The sequence below is a fragment of the Oncorhynchus gorbuscha genome, linkage group LG25 (assembly GCF_021184085.1).
Source record: "Oncorhynchus gorbuscha isolate QuinsamMale2020 ecotype Even-year linkage group LG25, OgorEven_v1.0, whole genome shotgun sequence".
In the NCBI taxonomy this organism is placed as follows: domain Eukaryota; kingdom Metazoa; phylum Chordata; class Actinopteri; order Salmoniformes; family Salmonidae; genus Oncorhynchus; species Oncorhynchus gorbuscha.
The window spans coordinates 46039077-46056900 of record NC_060197.1 but is presented as its reverse complement, the minus strand read 5'-3'; the positions used below and the strand labels follow the sequence as shown (position 1 = coordinate 46056900).

At 46.6% G+C, this 17824-nt stretch overlaps 1 protein-coding gene across 1 annotated transcript in view; it reads right to left on the bottom strand.

Moving 5' to 3' along the window:
- Positions 1 to 8028: 8028 nt before the first annotated feature.
- The window catches only part of LOC124013967, a 20550-nt gene continuing 10754 nt past the window's right edge, over positions 8029 to 17824 (bottom strand). The window contains exons 3-8 of the mRNA XM_046328573.1: positions 14879 to 14963; positions 14397 to 14592; positions 12799 to 13826; positions 11466 to 12295; positions 9412 to 9657; positions 8029 to 8957 (exon numbers count right to left, since the gene is read on the bottom strand). Of these exons, the coding sequence (XP_046184529.1) occupies positions 8710 to 8957; positions 9412 to 9657; positions 11466 to 12295; positions 12799 to 13826; positions 14397 to 14592; positions 14879 to 14963 (2633 nt within the window). The 3' untranslated portion in view covers positions 8029 to 8709. The remainder of the gene's footprint in view (positions 8958 to 9411; positions 9658 to 11465; positions 12296 to 12798; positions 13827 to 14396; positions 14593 to 14878; positions 14964 to 17824) is intronic.

Genomic DNA, 17824 nt, shown 5'->3' with positions numbered 1-17824 from the left:
AATGGATTTGCCCACGTAGTGAGATACGAATAACAGTTGAACGCGTGAGCTGTAACTGGAACATATTCCCTCTTTACTCTGTTGACCAATCCCCCCACCCCCCCCACAAACAGACATAAACACACACCTTCAGTCAATATAGCGTGATGATGAAAGAAAGTACAAATGATTATAAAACAGGCCGGGTCTAATCCTGGATGCCGATTGGTTGAAAGAGTATGTCAGACGTTATCTATTTCACAACTACCCACGGCTGTACCCCAATCAAAATGCCTATTTACTGTTCTATCTGAGGAATCACTGTGCATCCACTGTTCCATCAGCCCAGCCATTCATAAATATAATCTCCACTGTCCCATCAGCCCAGCCATTCATAAATATAATCTCCACTGTCCCATCAGCCCAGCCATTCATAAATATAATCTCCACTGTCCCATCAGCCCAGCCATTCATAAATATAATCTCCACTGTTCCATCAGCCCAGCCATTCATAAATATAATCTCCACTGTCCTATCAACCCAGCCATTCATAAATTTAATCTCCACTGTCCCATCAACCCAGCCTTCATAAATATAATCTCCCACTGTTCCATCAACCCAGCCTTCATAAATATAATCTCCACTGTCCCATCAGCCCAGCCAGACATTTTATAAATATTGAAGGGAAAAAAACAACAACTCTGGAATCAATCTCCCTGGTTGGGCAGAGAGGAGGGGCAACCTGTTCTCAGTGGTTTTCATATTATAGTGTATGTAAATCCGGGATACTCCATTTAGTATGTTGTGTTACATTTTGTATGTATTCATTTTTGGATGTCCATCACCCATTTCATATGATATGTTACAAATTACAATTAGTATTATATTTTACGATTTGCAAAATGTAAAATATGATACAATTTCTGGCTATGTGGCTAATGTTAGCTGGTGGCTAATGTTAGCTAGCTCGCTAACGTTCTCTAGGCTAGGGGTGAGGGGTTAAGGTTAGGTGAAGGTTTAGCTAAAGTAGTTAAGGTTATGAATAGTGGAAGGATTAGCTAACATGCTAAGTTGCTGCAAAATAACAAAAAGTAGGAAGTTTTTGAAAAGTTGGAAATTAGAAAAATGTTGCGAGACGTTATACACCTACCCGTCAACCCCTACCGAATACCCCCTTTAGTTTTTGATCTAAGTAACCATGTCTTATGTACGAAACGTAACATATCATACTACATGGAGTGTCCCCGATTTACATACAGAATAATACGACAAGCTCTAAGACCAGGTTGGGAGGGGAGGTAAGTAACCCTGTGCCTGACTTACAGTATGAGTTACAGTATGTTATTTTTCTGTTGTGTGGGTTGAAGCATTGTTTGTGAAATACACTTAATTATACATTAATATTACCTTCGGGGAGGAGTCAATAGAGTCCCTCTGGGGAGGAGTCAATAGTCCCTTCGGGGAGGAGTCAATAGTCCCTTCGGGGAGGAGTCAATAGAGTCCCTCTGGGGAGGAGTCAATAGTCCCTTCGGGGAGGAGTCAATAGTCCCTTCGGGGAGGAGTCAATAGTCCCTCTGGGGAGGAGTCAATAGTCCCTCCGGGGAGGAGTCAATAGTCCCTCTGGGGAGGAGTCAATGGTCCCTCTGGGGAGGAGTCAATAGTCCCTCTGGGGAGGAGTCAATAGTCCCTCAGGGGAGGAGTCAATAGTCCCTCTGGGGAGGAGTCAATAGTCCCTCAGGGGAGGAGTCAATAGTCCCTCTGGGGAGGAGTCAATAGTCCCTCTGGGGAGGAGTCAATAGTCCCTCAGGGGAGGAGTCAATATTCACTCAGGGGAGGAGTCAATAGTCCCTCTGGGGAGGAGTCAATAGTCCCTCTGGGGAGGAGTCAATAGTCCCTCAGGGGAGGAGTCAATAGTCCCTCTGGGGAGGAGTCAATAGTCCCTCAGGGGAGGAGTCAATAGTCCCTCTGGGGAGGAGTCAATAGTCCCTCTGGGGAGGAGTCAATAGTCTCTCAGGGGAGGAGTCAATAGTCCCTCTGGGGAGGAGTCAATAGTCCCTCTGGGGAGGAGTCAATAGTCCCTCAGGGGAGGAGTCAATAGTCCCTCAGGGGAGGAGTCAATATTCACTCAGGGGAGGAGTCAATATTCACTCAGGGGAGGAGTCAATATTCACTCAGGGGAGGAGCACTGTTCCAGACAACATTTTGGGAATTTGATTGAAATTCTTTAACAAAACAACTCCGTCTCATATATACTGTCACCATATAAACTCTGATGGTGAAATGTTGCACTTTCGTGGTTGGTCTGTAACTCTGATCTGAACAGTATAAAGAGAGGATTTGGTGTATTTTAATACATTTGAATACACATATAGGCCTACATACACACAACTACGTACACAAAGACTCTTACCTGCCCTCCCTTCCACCACCACCTGCCCCTACCACCACCAGTCCACCACCAGTACACCACCTGTCCTCCCTCCACCACCTGTCCACCTTCCACCACCTGTCCCCCCCTTCCACCACAAAGACTCTTACCTGTCCTCTCCTTCCACCACCAAGACTCTTACCTGCCCCCCCCTTCCACCACCAAGACTCTTACCTGTCCCCCGCCTTCCACCACAAAGACTCTTACCTGCCCCCCCCTCTGCCACCAAGACTCTTACCTGTCCCCCCTTCCACCACTAAGACTTTTCCCCATCCCTTCTACCACATAGACTCTTACCTGCCCCCCCCTCCACCACATAGACTCTTACCTGTCCCCCACCTGGTGTCTCAGATGTGTGTTGGTTGTAGGCTTATGCTATGTGCTGTATTTTGGGGGCGGGACTCAATTACTGGAGTTTTTAGACATGACTTAGTATGTGGTCTGTCTCCCTCAAGTGGTCAAAGTCAGTAACTACAGTGTGTGTTGCTCTGTGGCATGCTGCTAACCCTTCAGACCAGGGATGGGCAACTGGCGTCCCCTTTTTTAGGCCCACGGATCAATTTCAGTTGGGGTCTCAACTTACTGTTGAGAGTTAGAATAGTTGAATACGCGAGGTGCAATTTCGAAACTTGGTTGTGAATCAGCTGTTTCTCTCGTGATGTCAGTCACTGACAGTCCCTCAATTAGCCCATGTCAGCTAACATAAAAAAAAAAAAATATTGTTAAGTTAGTCAAGCCAGCTGCCTAAACTTACTAGTAATCATGGTCGAATTAGCGACCGGGGGGGGGGGGGGGGGGGCTCCCATTGATTTTGTAAGTGACTCTCACTCAGATATCCTATAAAAACTGCAAACATTTCTCTCCACCCCATGGCAATGTGTAGAATTGCAAGGAAATTAACTCAAACTTAAAATGTAAATTAGGACCTCCAAAAGGCTAAGGCCGGCTCTGTCTAAACTTCTGTCGGTACGGATCGGTATAGGCAGACCCGACAACCACTCATGATGACTTCAGGTCTTTTGTGGCCACCACCCCATCAAAGTTGCCCATCAGCCACTCCAGACTCAACAATCAGGGCCTGTATTCATAATGGCTGCATTTACACAGGCAGCCCAATTCTGATCTTTTGCCCCATTATTGGCAAAAGATCTGATCTGATTGGTCAAAAGACCAGTTAGTGGAAAAATATCAGGATTGTGTGTTTCAGAGTATGTGTGCTAATTTGGGATCAGTTTTGCCTTTCAGATGATAATGCATAAGATTACATTGACGTGGACACGGGGGCTGATACTAGATATGTACTCCTACTCTGATACACTTAAATGAACACAGGCCGTGGGGTATCTGTTCAGCTTGCCCCAAAGGGATGTGGGAAGTGAAAATTTGCATTTTCTAATTCATAGTTGGAGCTATGGATGCAGGGACCTACAGTTCACAAGATGATAATGTGTAGCTTAAAAAATATGACCTATGTTCAGCAATAAAGTAGAGTTGTATAACCTTCTGTTTTGGGTTGTGATATTACATTTACATTACATTACATTTAAGTCATTTAGCAGACGCTCTTATCCAGAGCGACTTACAAATTGGTGCATTCACCTTATGACATCCAGTGGAACAGCCACTTTACAATAGTGCATCTAAATCTTTTAAGGGGGGGAAGGGGGGGTGAGAAGGATTACTTTATCCTATCCTAGGTATTCTTTAAAGAGGTGGGGTTTCAGGTGTCTCCGGAAGGTGGTGATTGACTCCGCTGTCCTGGCGTCGTGAGGGAGTTTGTTCCACCATTGGGGAGCCAGAGCAGCGAACAGTTTTGACTGGGCTGAGCGGGAACTGTACTTCCTCAGTGGTAGGGAGGCGAGCAGGCCAGAGGTGGATGAACGCAGTGCCCTTATTTGGGTGTAGGGCCTGATCAGAGCCTGGAGGTACTGAGGTGCCGTTCCCCTCACAGCTCCGTAGGCAAGCACCATGGTCTTGTAGCGGATGCGAGCTTCAACTGGAAGCCAGTGGAGAGAGCGGAGGAGCGGGGTGACGTGAGAGAACTTGGGAAGGTTGAACACTAGACGGGCTGCGGCGTTCTGGATGAGTTGTAGGGGTTTAATGGCACAGGCAGGGAGCCCAGCCAACAGCGAGTTGCAATAATCCAGACGGGAGATGACAAGTGCCTGGATTAGGACCTGCGCCGCTTCCTGTGTGAGGCAGGGTCGTACTCTGCGGATGTTGTAGAGCATGAACCTACAGGAACGGGCCACCGCCTTGATGTTAGTTGAGAACGACAGGGTGTTGTCCAGGATCACGCCAAGGTTCTTAGCGCTCTGGGAGGAGGACACAATGGAGTTGTCAACCGTGATGGCGAGATCATGGAACGGGCAGTCCTTCCCCGGGAGGAAGAGCAGCTCCGTCTTGCCGAAGTTCAGCTTGAGGTGGTGATCCGTCATCCACACTGATATGTCTGCCAGACATGCAGAGATGCGATTCGCCACCTGGTCATCAGAAGGGGGAAAGGAGAAGATTAATTGTGTGTCGTCTGCATAGCAATGATAGGAGAGACCATGTGAGGTTATGACAGAGCCAAGTGACTTGGTGTATAGCGAGAATAGGAGAGGGCCTAGAACAGAGCCCTGGAGGACATCAGTGGTGAGAGCGCGTGGTGTGGAGACAGATTCTCGCCACGCCACCTGGTAGGAGCGACCTGTCAGGTAGGACGCAATCCAAGCGTGGGCCGCGCCGGAGATGCCCAACTCGGATATGATATGGGATGTACCAAGATCATCAGATTCAATTATTCACAGATCAATGGGCATGTTGCTCTTTAAAGGGAAATCCCATACCACTAACTACATGTGTGAAAACAGCGTGATTCTACATTCTACGGTTAAAACTTTAAGAAAAAGTTCCTAACAAATGTCCTACCTGAAAAAGTAGAGGAATAAGTATTTAAAAAGTGCTTTTCAAAACCTGCAACGAGTTTCTAGCGAGATGGCATTTTCCCCCTCTATCTGTAGTAGTGACTGCATACTGTATCCCATCTATCTGTAGTAGTGACTGTATACTGTATCCCCTCTATCTGTAATAGTGACTGTATACTGTATCCCTTCTCTCTGTAGTAGTGACTGTATACTGTATCCCCTCTATCTGTAATAGTGACTGTATACTGTATCCCATCTATCTGTAGTAGTGACTGTATACTGTATCCCCTCTATCTGTAGTAGTGACTGTATACTGTATCCCCTCTATCTGTAGTAGTGACTGTATACTGTATCCCATCTATCTGTAGTAGTGACTGTATACTGTATCCCATCTATCTGTAGTAGTGACTGTATACTGTATCCCCTCTATCTGTAGTAGTGACTGTATACTGTATCCTCTCTATCTGTAGTAGTGACTGTATACTGTATCCCCTCTATCTGTAGTAGTGACTGTATACTGTATCCCCTCTATCTGTAGTAGTGACTGTATACTGTATCCCCTCTATCTGTAGTAGTGACTGTATACTGTATCCCATCTATCTGTAGTAGTGACTGTATACTGTATCCCATCTATCTGTAGTAGTGACTGTATACTGTATCCCCTCTATCTGTAATAGTGACTGTATACTGTATCCCATCTATCTGTAGTAGTGACTGTATACTGTATCCCATCTATCTGTAGTAGTGACTGTATACTGTATCCCTTCTATCTGTAGTAGTGACTGTATACTGTATCCCCTATATATGTAGTAGTGACTGTATACTGTATCCCATCTATCTGTAGTAGTGACTGTATACTGTATCCCCTCTATCTGTAGTAGTGACTGTATACTGTATCCCATCTATCTGTAGTAGTGACTGTATACTGTATCCCCTCTATCTGTAGTAGTGACTGTATACTGTATCCCCTGTTCAACAATTAAACCATTTACTGGAGCCCCAAAGTGAGATATTCTAATAACAGTATTAGATATAGATAGATTTGTTTCAAGAAAACACATTAGGAATATTGTTCTGACAACATGTTCATTTTCATGAGACTATTCAGATTTCTTTGTTTATTTTGTTTTTGCAGTACTGCAGAGAACCTGTTCTGTTACTTCTGTTACCATAGTGCAAAATATCACGTTACAATTTGTGGTTCAGAAAACACTTTAAAATGTGGTATTTACAATATTTACACCTTAGCACAATACGACCAACTTTATAACCACTACTACATCAAATTTCATTCTTGATTAACACATATTTACATTTGTTACTAACAAGACCATATTATATTGTCGAGTAAAATGACTACAAAATATATAAAAACAAAAAAACCAGACATGATAAACAATTTAAAGTCTGCGTGCCTCGTTTCATATCCGTTTAACTGAAACCGTGGTACAGAGTTATGCGTGAACAAGTTCACTGGTGCATCATGGTCCAATACTTTGATCGACACTGTTAAAAACACAGCTGGCTGTGATAGTAATGGTTAGAGTTCACGCCAGTCAGTTATCCATAGCTCCTCCCATATGACATGTATCAAACAGCTCCTCCCATATGACATGTATCAAACAGCTCCTCCCATTGGTTTAATCCATATGACATGATTCAAACAGCTCCTCCCATATGACATGTATCAAACAGCTCCTCCCATTGGTTTAATCCATATGACATGATTCAAACAGCTCCTCCCATATGACATGTATGCTCATTCTAGGGGGGGGGTCGTATTGGTTTAATCCATATGACATGTATGCTCATTCTAGGGGGGGTCGTATTGGTTTAATCCATGTGACATGTATGCTCATTCTAGGGGGGGTCTCGTATTGGTTTAATCCATGTGACATGTATGCTCATTCTAGGGGGGGGTCTCGTATTGGTTTAATCCATGTGACATGTATGCTCATTCTAGGGGGGTCGTATTGGTTTAATCCATGTGACATGTATGCTGATTCTAGGGGGGTCTCGTATTGGTTTAATCCATGTGACATGTATGCTGATTCTAGGGGGGGGGGGTCGTATTGGTTTAATCCATGTGTTTCTTCCTACATCTTTGTCAAGACTACATAATATTCACATTTGGTCTGCAGCTTTCAGTGGAGGTGGAGGTCCTCTCCTCTGAACTCACTTTTTCTCAGTCATTTCCCTGTATACTGTTTTAAACTCGGGATTCTCCAGGAATTTCTAGGCCTGTTGTTTCGTAATCCAGGGCCCGTATCCACAAAGCGTCTCAGGAGTAGAAAATGTGTCGTAAGTGCTGAGAATAGCGACATTTTACTCCTACTCTTACGGGTAAAAATACAAATAAAAGCTAGGCATTAAACCTAAACTAGTTGACAGATATTTAAGAGACCTCATGATCTGACCTCACCAGTTAAGAGTTACCAGCAGGTGTCTTGATCATTTAAAAAAAAAGGAAGAAAAAAGGCCTGCAACACTGCTAAATAATATGCCTAAGTAATATTGGGCCACTGAAGGTATTTCGGGCCTATGGTAACTTTGATTGGGTGTTGAAAATGATAGGTTTTAATGCAACATGGTCAGTAAGAGACGTGATGCCTACAGTACCGTACAAAATACATTTAGAGTAATCATCCAGGAGTTCAGAGTGTTAGCGACCATATTATAAAACGTACGCTTTAAAAAAAACCATCAGAATTGGGTTAAAAAAAAAAGTTTAAAAAAGAAGGTTATGCATGCCAACATATTAGGCAATAATTAGGAGTTAGGCAAATTGATCGTGTCAGGCAAATTATATCAAGTGTTTTACCATTGCAACATTTGATGTAAAGTCAAGTTCATCTGGGTGTCTGAAAACGTGCTATACAGTTCACAGCTGGCCATGCCTCTTCGTGATTGGTTATTTCCAATAATGTACAACGATGAGACTCATCACCATCTTTCCTTTGCGGTACCTCAAACTGTCGTGACGACCAGCTGAGATGAACCTTTTTAGGAGTTGATGTTCCTCCTGGTTCAGAGTTTGTCTGTTCAGTGTCTTAACATCATAAAACCTACTGTGAGCTGGGAGGGGTTTTTTTTGTCTTAAAAACTCGGTTTTAACAGGATTCCTAGACCCTTTTGAGACACTATGTGGATATGTCCCCTGGTCAGAGGAGACATTTCAACTAATCCCAGTTAATTCTCTCCTTGACTCTTGATGAAGACAACACTGCATTACTGGGCTACAGGGCTAGGACTGATAGTGCACACCTAGTCCCAGGAACGACCTCTAAGGTCAGGTCAGAGGTCAGGTAAAATCGGACGAAAAACAAACAGACTGCACTTCTCCAGGACTAGAATAGGGTCACTCCAGATGGTTGAAGTCAGTTCTCTCGCTCTCTATCTAACAGAGTTCCCTGCCCTCTCCCTCCTGCCTTGCTTCTTCAGTAGCTGGATGCGGTTGTGACAGTAGAACTTGATGGCTCTCCAGTCACGCTGGTTGCTGACCAGCAGGGGACAGAGCTGCAGGCAGCGCTCGCAGTCCGCCTTGGCTGGCACGCGCTGCTCCATGATGTTCCTCTTCAGGTGCGTCTCCACGGCGATGCGCTCCGCCTCCGACCAGGGCCGCTTCAGCACCCCACGCTTCCCTGGGAACACAGGACAGAGTCATGAACATCAATTTCCCAATTCCAAATCCATACCCACTGAGTACCTAACCCCTAAAACACTTCTGTATATTCATGAAACATCGTTTTGATCTCTTTACATATTTTTGTATAGTTTTGTTTATACAAGTACAGGTTTGGGATAAAGAGAGAGGAGCACAAAAAGTAGACAGAGTCACCTGACCCGGGGCTCAAACCCCATTGGCCGAGGGGGCATGTGTCCGGCACACTTGAGTAGATCTGAAAGGACTCGATAACTGCGAGGAAGTTATCGATTGGCTTGTTGAATCCCTCAATTTTCCAACATGTCTGACGCTGGCCTCGCACTGACTGTAGCGCAATATTGGGTATTAAAGAGGCTACTGTTCAAAACACATTCACCCAGATAGGCATGAATAGGTGATACATTTGGTAGAAGAAATAAGACTGTACATACCGGACTTGGGCTGAATGATCCTCCTCTTGTGGGCACCAGGGAGCGAGGGGTTGACCAAGGAGGGAGTGGGGGCTTTATTCTTGCTGGGGGGTTGACCTGGTTGCTTCTTCACCTCCCCCACCTTCTCCTTCTCCTCCACCTTCTCCTTAACCTTCTCTTTAACCTTCTCCTTAACCTTCTCCTTAACCTTCTCTGCCTCCACGTCCGAGTCGTCTGAGAAGGAGTCCGCAGAGTTTCCTGACATCACTGTTGGGTAGGGATTTAAGATGGAGTGAGAACGTTGGGTAGGGATAGAAGATGGAGAGAGCATGTTGGGTAGGGATAGAAGATGGAGAGAGCATGTCGGGTAGGGATAGAAGACGGAGAGAGAACGTTGGTAGGGATAGGGATGGAGAAGATGTCGGGTAGGGATAGAAGACGGAGAGAGCACGTTGGGTAGGGATAGAAGATGGAGAGAGCATGTTGGGGTAGTTATAGAAGACGGAGGGCATAGGGATAGAAGACGGCATGTTGGGTAGGGATAGAAGATGGAGAGAGCATGTTGGGTAGGGATAGAAGACGGAGAGAGCACGTTGGGTAGGGATAGAAGACGGAGAGAGAACGTTGGGTAGGGATAGAAGATGGAGAGAGAATGTTGGGTAGGGATAGAAGATGGAGAGAGCATGTTGGGTAGGGATAGAAGATGGAGAGAGCATGTTGGGTATAACCTGCCTTATATAATGTAAAAGGCTTGGAGACTCTGGTCAAGCATTTTCCTAGAAGATTCATTAACAAGACGTGAGAGAGCACAATGGGCAAGGGATAAGATAACAAGACGTGATGTTGGGTAGGGAAGAAGACAGATTGTTGTACGGCGGGCAATGCAATTACAAAAAGGTACCCTGTTCAGAGTTCCCATCTATTTCAAATGTTCTGGTAAGTTTGCTCCCAGCTGGCTTCCCAAAATAAAAAAAATAAAAAAATTACAAATATGTTTGTTCCCAGCTGTGTCGGAGAGAGATGTTGGGAGGGAATAACCAGCATACATGTTGGGTAGCAATTAGAAGATGAGCATGACCAGCATACTAGGGATAGTAAACATATCCCTACTGAGTATGACCAGCATACTAGTTAGTAAACATATCCCTACTGAGCATGACCAGAATACTAGTTAGTAAACATATCCCTACTAAGCCTGACCAGCATACTAGTTAGTAAACATATCCCTGAGCCTGACCAGCATACTAGTTAGTAAATATATCCCTACTGAGCCTTCCCATCTATTTCAAATGTTCTGGTAAATTTATCCCTACTGAGCATGACCAAAATAACTAAAAATTAAAAAACATATCCCTAGCTGAGCCTGAGAGGAGACCAGCATACTAGTTAGTAAACATATCCCTACTGAGCATGACCAGCATACTTACTGGTAAATATATCCCTACTGAGCCTGACCAGCATACTTACTGGTAAATATATCCCTACTGAGCCTGACCAGCATACTTACTGGTAAATATATCCCTACTGAGCATGACCAGCATACTTACTGGTAAATATATCCCTACTGAGCCTGACCAGCATACTTACTGGTAAATATATCCCTACTGAGCCTGACCAGCATACTAGTTAGTAAATATATCCCTACTGAGCCTGACCAGCATACTAGTTAGTAAATATATCCCTACTGAGCATGACCAGCATACTAGTTAGTAAATATATCCCTACTGAGCCTGACCAGCATACTAGTTAGTAAACATATCCCTACTGAGCCTGACCAGCATACTAGTTAGTAAACATACTTGCCATGCCTCCCTGGTAACAAAGCCATCATTCCTCCAGTACAGTTTCCTCTCTTCCATCCCCATGAGATGGGGAGATTACTAATTCACATATATACTATTCTCCTTTATTCCCTTCAGAAGGTATCAGGTGCAAACCCTTCATGAACAGGACGCCCCTCTGCCCCCCACACACACACACAACTTTCTCTGATAAGGGATGGAGCTGTGCCATGGATTTGCAGTGTGTGGTAGTTTGGTCCCACCAGAGCCCAGTTCCCTGTAGTTTCCTCTTACCATCCAGCTCCAGACAGATGTGCTGCAGACTCATCCCTCTGAAGAGGACCCCCTCTTTTTCCCCATAGATCACCACCCTGCCCACCCGGCCCATCAGCGCCGGGTCTCGGCCTATCGTGGCGCAGCTCTGGGTCACGTGGTACTCCCTCTGCAGGAAGTCTTCCAGGCGCTTGGCGGCAGCCCCGCCCGGCTGGCCCTGCCCCTCACCTTCCTCCAGGAGCAGTAGCTGGGTGAGAATGGCTACCTGCTGGCGCGCCCGTGTCTGGGTCAACGCCCGGGGGTTCTTGGCGCCGCTGGCCCGCGCCAGGTTGCGCAGTAGGTCGGTGCCCCGGAGCGGCGTGGCGGGCGAATGGAAGGGCCGGGAGAAGACGTAGGGGCTGTGGGGGTCGACGCCCACGTTGGAGGAGGTCTGAAGGAGCAGCTCCAGGCAGGACTCGCAGTGCGGGGGCAGGATGAGGGGCTGGATGCGACCCCGCTTGCCCAGCACACCTGCTCGGGGGAGGTGGCAGAGGACCTGATGCTCGAAGGGGGAGAGGATGGCCTCCATGCCTGTGGGGGGGGTGTTGGCCGAGTTAGCCTGGGTCAGGGTGGGGCTTGGGGGGGTGGTGCGGTTGTGGTAGTCCTGGGTGGTGAGCTTGGCCACTTCACACTCTCGGTGGCGGTTGTAGAGGATGAGCAGCGCCAGGCTGGAATGGCAGAGGAGGCGCCAGGCCTCAGCCGAACTGGGGGAGCGAGTGAGAGACAAGAAGGAAGAGTGCTGCTGCCGGCTCAGGTAGAGCACCAGGCAGGAGAGGGAAGAGAGGAGAGGGGGCATGTGGTGTCTGTGGGAACTAGAAAAAGAGAGAGAAAGAGATAGAGGGAGAGAGAGCAACACAGAGGAAGAGAGAGCGACACAGAGGGAGAGAGGGAGGAAGGGAGACAGAGGGAGAGAGTAAAAAAATAAATAATAATAATAATGTCAAAATGTAATATTTGAAAGCAATATTTTTTCTTTTCCGGTTGAAAATCAATATCCCACGTATACACGTAAAATGTTATGAGCAGAATCAAACAAAATGGACAACTGCAAACTTCATTGAGTAGTTGGTCTGATGTCATTGGCATGTCATGAGGATACCTGGACCACCTATTGACATGTGCCTTTCATTAAGTAAATCAGGTGATGAAGGAGCTGAAAAGAAGACTGTGCACTTTACATTTCTTTATCACACATCTCCATTATAATATTGATAGAACGGCAAAATGTGCATTTCAATTCAGAACTTCACATGAAACATTTAATTTAGGCCCAACATCTCTTTCCAATGCAGCAGAACCATATTAAGCATCATACCTAGCCAGCTGTGTACTCCAGTCCCCAGGACTAGCTACGGTCCCCGCTCCACTCAGCTCCTCATCCAGCTCTTCTTCCTCCGGTTTGGGGGTAGGAGGTGGAGGAATCTCTTCCTCTTTGCTCCTGATGGACTCCTCCGCTTTCTGCTGCTCCTCCTTCTCTCTCTTCGGCTTGCGGCCCCTCCTGGGTGGCGTGGATGTGGGAGGACTTTTCACCGGGGCCACTGCAGGGGCGGAGCCTGGCTTGGGCGTCTGAGCCGATACGTTGGAGGCTTTTTTGGCCGCGGCCGACTGAGAAGCCGAGGGTGGGGAGAGCGAGAGTGAAAAGGAGACCGCCCCCGAGGAACTTCGAGCGGCCACCGCATCCCTCTCTCTCTCCCTGGAGAAAAGAGGGGGAGGGGCGGGAGTAGAGGAAGAGGAGGGCTGGGGGGAGGCGAAGATGTGGCCGTGCGAGGAGGAGGTAGAGGAGGAAGGGTGTGTGTGGAGTGCGGATAGCTCCATGGCAGCCCTGACCTCTGGCTGGTTGGCATGGTGTTTCTCCAGGTGGCGTGCCAGAGAGCGGTAGTGGCGGCCGCAGTAGGGGCAGTGCTGCCGTCGGCTGACAGTGGCCCCGCTGGAGCTGCCGATGTTTATGTTGATGTTGTTGTTGATGTTGGTGGTGGGAGGCGCCAGTGGAGTGGCGGGCTGAGACGGGGTCTGGGCCACGGTTGGGGTCGAGGTCGAGGAGGCAGCCAGCCGGGAGAAGGAGGATGAGCAGGGGCGCCCTGGTCCGGCCCTGGGGGTGGCGACACTCTTCTTCTTGGCGGTGACGGGGGGGGTGGCTATTTTGCGCTTCTTTCGGCGGCGGAGCATGCGGCCCCTCAACTCCTCCATCTCTTCTTCTTCGTCGTCATCGTCGTCTTCCTCCTCCTCCTCTCGGTCCGAATCGCTGGGCTCAGTGTGGGTTAGCGGGGAGGAGGAGGGGGAGAGGGACCAGGAGGGGGTGAGGTAGTCGGAGAGAGACAGCGGGTGGGGGCCAGGCTCTTCATCCTGTTCGGAGACAAATCCAAAAACATAACAAATGAGCAACTTTATAAAACATAACCAATAGAAAAAAATGAAGCTGAGGTCACAATCAATTATAGAGCCAAACCAATCACAATCGTTACTTTGACAGAACAAGGAAAAAAAATAGCAACTAGTAGTAATGAGGTCACAATCAAATATAGAGCCCAACCAATCACAATCTTTACTTGGACAGAACAAGGAAAGAACACAACTAGCAACTAGTAGTAATGAGGTCACAATCCAATCACAATCAAATATAGAGTTATCTTTTTGACAGAACAAGGAAAGAACACAACTAGCAACTAGTAGTAATGAGGTCACAATCAAATATGGAGCCCAACCAATCACAATCTTTACTTGGACAGAACAAGGAAAGAACACAACTAGCAACTAGTAGTAATGCCAGAACAACGGCAATTTTGATGTGCATGAGGTTTCTGTTGGTCAGACGTCATGACCTCTGACAACACTCATTCACGGAGGAAATTTAAGAATAGCCGAAATGGGTTTGCAACGAGGCAAGCTGGCGATGTAATCAGAGTCATTAGTTACCATGGCGTTCTCTCCCCAGTCCATCAGGCTGTAGTCCACTGTGATCTCCTCCCCTTTGGCGATGTCTCGAATCGCTATGACGACCAGCCGCACCTGACTCCCGCAGTGCACCTCTCGGATCCTACAGTTGGGTGGGGGGTGGAAGAGCACTGGCCCCCGGACTCCACTCGCCCCCTCCTCGCCCAGCTCCGACACACTGGACGGAGAAACAAAGTAACGTCACACACCATCCACTGGAGACACAGCCTTTTGCTCCAGCCTAGCAACCGCACCTGATTTCACTGACCAAGGGTCTTGGTGAGGTGTGTTAGCACCGGGCTTGAACAAAAGCCTGCACACCCTCCCAAGACTTGGTGACCACTGCAATAGGTAAGGTTGACCCATACATTGCAGTCTCAATGCAACTACAGACATTTGATTGATTTCTCAAGACATGTCTGTCATTGGTTGTCTATTCCATGATCCTACGGTCTCTCGCTCACCAGAGCTGGGAGGGGTCGGCGAGGTAGTAAGGGCTTCCGGTTGGAGGCAGTCTGTCCTCCGCTCCGTCTGGGTACTGTCCATCACCTGGGAGAGTTAGAAACAAGTAAGAACAGCAGAACACATTCAACACAATGGATACTTGACACATGATAGGGCTGCAGGACGGAATAGATAAACCTATAATGATCTGCATGTCATTTTTGGCAGTGAGGGGGAAAACACTGCATAACACCATCTTTACTCAGTTCTATTTCTCTCCCTCTCTCTCACACACAAACAAACACCAGTATCCTTCTCGCTCCACCACACACACACGGCTCCCAACTTTTAAGAAAGTGGGCGTCGACCTCCACAGACGTCCTCCACAGCCCCTATGAATTCTACCGTCTTCTCCCGGTTAATTCTACCATTAAGGCCTGTATGAATTCTACCATTAAGGCCTAGGCCTATATGAATTCTACAGCATTTAATAAGGCCTGTATGAATTCTACCATTAAGGCCTATATGAATTCAGGATGAATTTTACCATTTAACAAAGCTTAGGCTTCCATTAAGGCCTATATGAATTCTACCATTAAGGCCTATATGAATTCTACCATTAAGGCCTAAATGAATTCTACCATTAAGGCCTATATGAATTCTACCATTAAGGCCTGTATGAATTCTACCATTAAGGCCTGTATGAATTCTACCATTAAGGCCTATATGAATTCTACCATTAAGGCCTATATGAATTCTACCATTAAGGCCTGTATGAATTCTACCATTAAGGCCTATATGAATTCTACCTTTGATAAACAGCAGACTCCTTTTCCCTTTCTTCCTGTGCCAATGACATTCCAAATGTGTTCCTATATAGTCCACCACAGTCGGACGCTTCATAATACCCATAAAACCTTGCAGTCAAACACATGAATTGTTCCAATCATTTTCCCACCAAGTATGTGTCCGGTTTAGGCTTGGCGTTGCATTTTTGATAACCGTGGAAATATCTCTCCTCTGACAATTTGAGTCATCAATATATTTGCCTCATTTAAAAATTAAGTGAAATGCTAATTAGCAAACGGAGAACACCTCAGAAACACCACAAATTCCTGCAGGAAGCTCCCGCACATCACCTCTAGCCGACGCGGTCAGCTACTCTTCACCTACTCGATCAGAGATCTGTGCCCAATCCCATGATGAACACATGTGCTGTATTGAAATTAATTTACTAAAAAGTGTTGAACTTCTTCTGTCCCATGTCTCGGTCTTAAACTAGCGACCGACAAAAATGTAGCTAGCTAGTTACACATTTTGGATGACTTAGCCTTGATAATTGTTTGTACAGTATGTCGACATTGGTGTCTATTTCACACACACACGGCTTTTTCCAAGGATGACCAGCATCAGTCTGGCCACGTGGAGGAGACCAACATCAGTCTGGCCACGTGGAGGAGACCAGCATCAATCTGGCCACGTGGAGGAGACCAGCATCAGTCTGGCCACGTGGAGGAGACCAGCATCAGTCTGGCCACGTGGAGGAGACCAGCATCAGTCTGGCCATGTGAAGACCAGCATTAGTCTGGCCACGTGGAGAAGACCACCATCAGTCTGGCCATGTGGAGAAGACCAGCATCAGTCTGGCCATGAGGAGAAATGCAGCTATAGTGAGGGACCTAGCGGTTTGCTCAAGGCCAGCGTGATGGGAAATAGGACATCCTGTGTCGGTGACTGTAGCTATTACGTTAAGTTTGTGCATCTTAGCAATACACTGTGTTCTATCCAGTCTGGCCATGTGGAGAAGACCAGCATCAGTCTGGCCATGTGGAGAAATGCAGCTATCCAGCTGTCAGCATTCTCCAAGGTAAAAGCCACTTAATCATTAACCAGATTAACCCGGATACCAAACTTAGATATGTGATAACTCAGTTCTAGAATGTTGTCATTGATGAGAATGAATCTAAAACGAATAGATATTCAGAATTGACTTAGTTTAGACATTCAGTCCGTATTGTAGTTTCATGACCAGAGACACTTCTTCAATAGGCACCGTATTTATTCATTCAGAGTGGTACATGCATTCACTGTCTGGATTTATAGAATCCTTTACACTATATGATTGATATTGTCAAGTGATAAAATCCCAAGTTATCAATAAAAAAAAGGTTAATGGAATTGTATAAAATGTATAAAAACGCTGTAATGTCATCAAATCAAATTTGACTTATATTGCATTATTTTTTACAACAACAAAGGCATTTCAAGGTGCATTTAACCTCCTTCCTGTTGGCAGGTCTCTATAGGTGACCACTTCCTGTTGGCATGTTTCTATAGGTGACCACTTCCTGTTGGCATGTTTCTATAGGTGACCACTTCCTGTTGGCATGTTTCTATAGGTGACCACTTCCTGTTGGCATGTTTCTATAGGTGACCACTTCCTGTTGGCATGTTTCTATAGGTGACCAGGGGATTCTCTCTCCAACATATAAAAGCCTCCGTGGAGCTCATCAGTGTAGCCTGCAGCCTATTTTGGCGGTTCACAAAATCGGCCATACGGGTGTGGAATGCGAGTGGAGGAAGCCAGCTGTGCCCAACCAGGTGCAGTCAACTGGAGGACCTGTACCCGGCTGAAGACTACAACCCTCTGTCCCTAGAGCTCCCAGAGGAGGATCTTCAGTGTCTAAGGAACCATCTCCGGGGCAGGTTCAGTGGAATGGCATGTCTCCTTAAACCTGAGCCAGAACAACGGCTACCCTCCCTGTCATCCCAGTCTGTCATCCCCGTCTGGGGCATGCAGGCATCCTGGCTGGCTCCTGGGTGCCTCATTGAGGGAGGCAGGTTCAATGATGGAAGTCAGCTCGTTACTCCATCGCTGTGTCCCTATGGTGTCCAGGGACCTTTCATTGAAGGAGTTAGGGCTTTGAGTCACATGGTCCTGGAGTGCAGTCAAAGGGACCTTATCA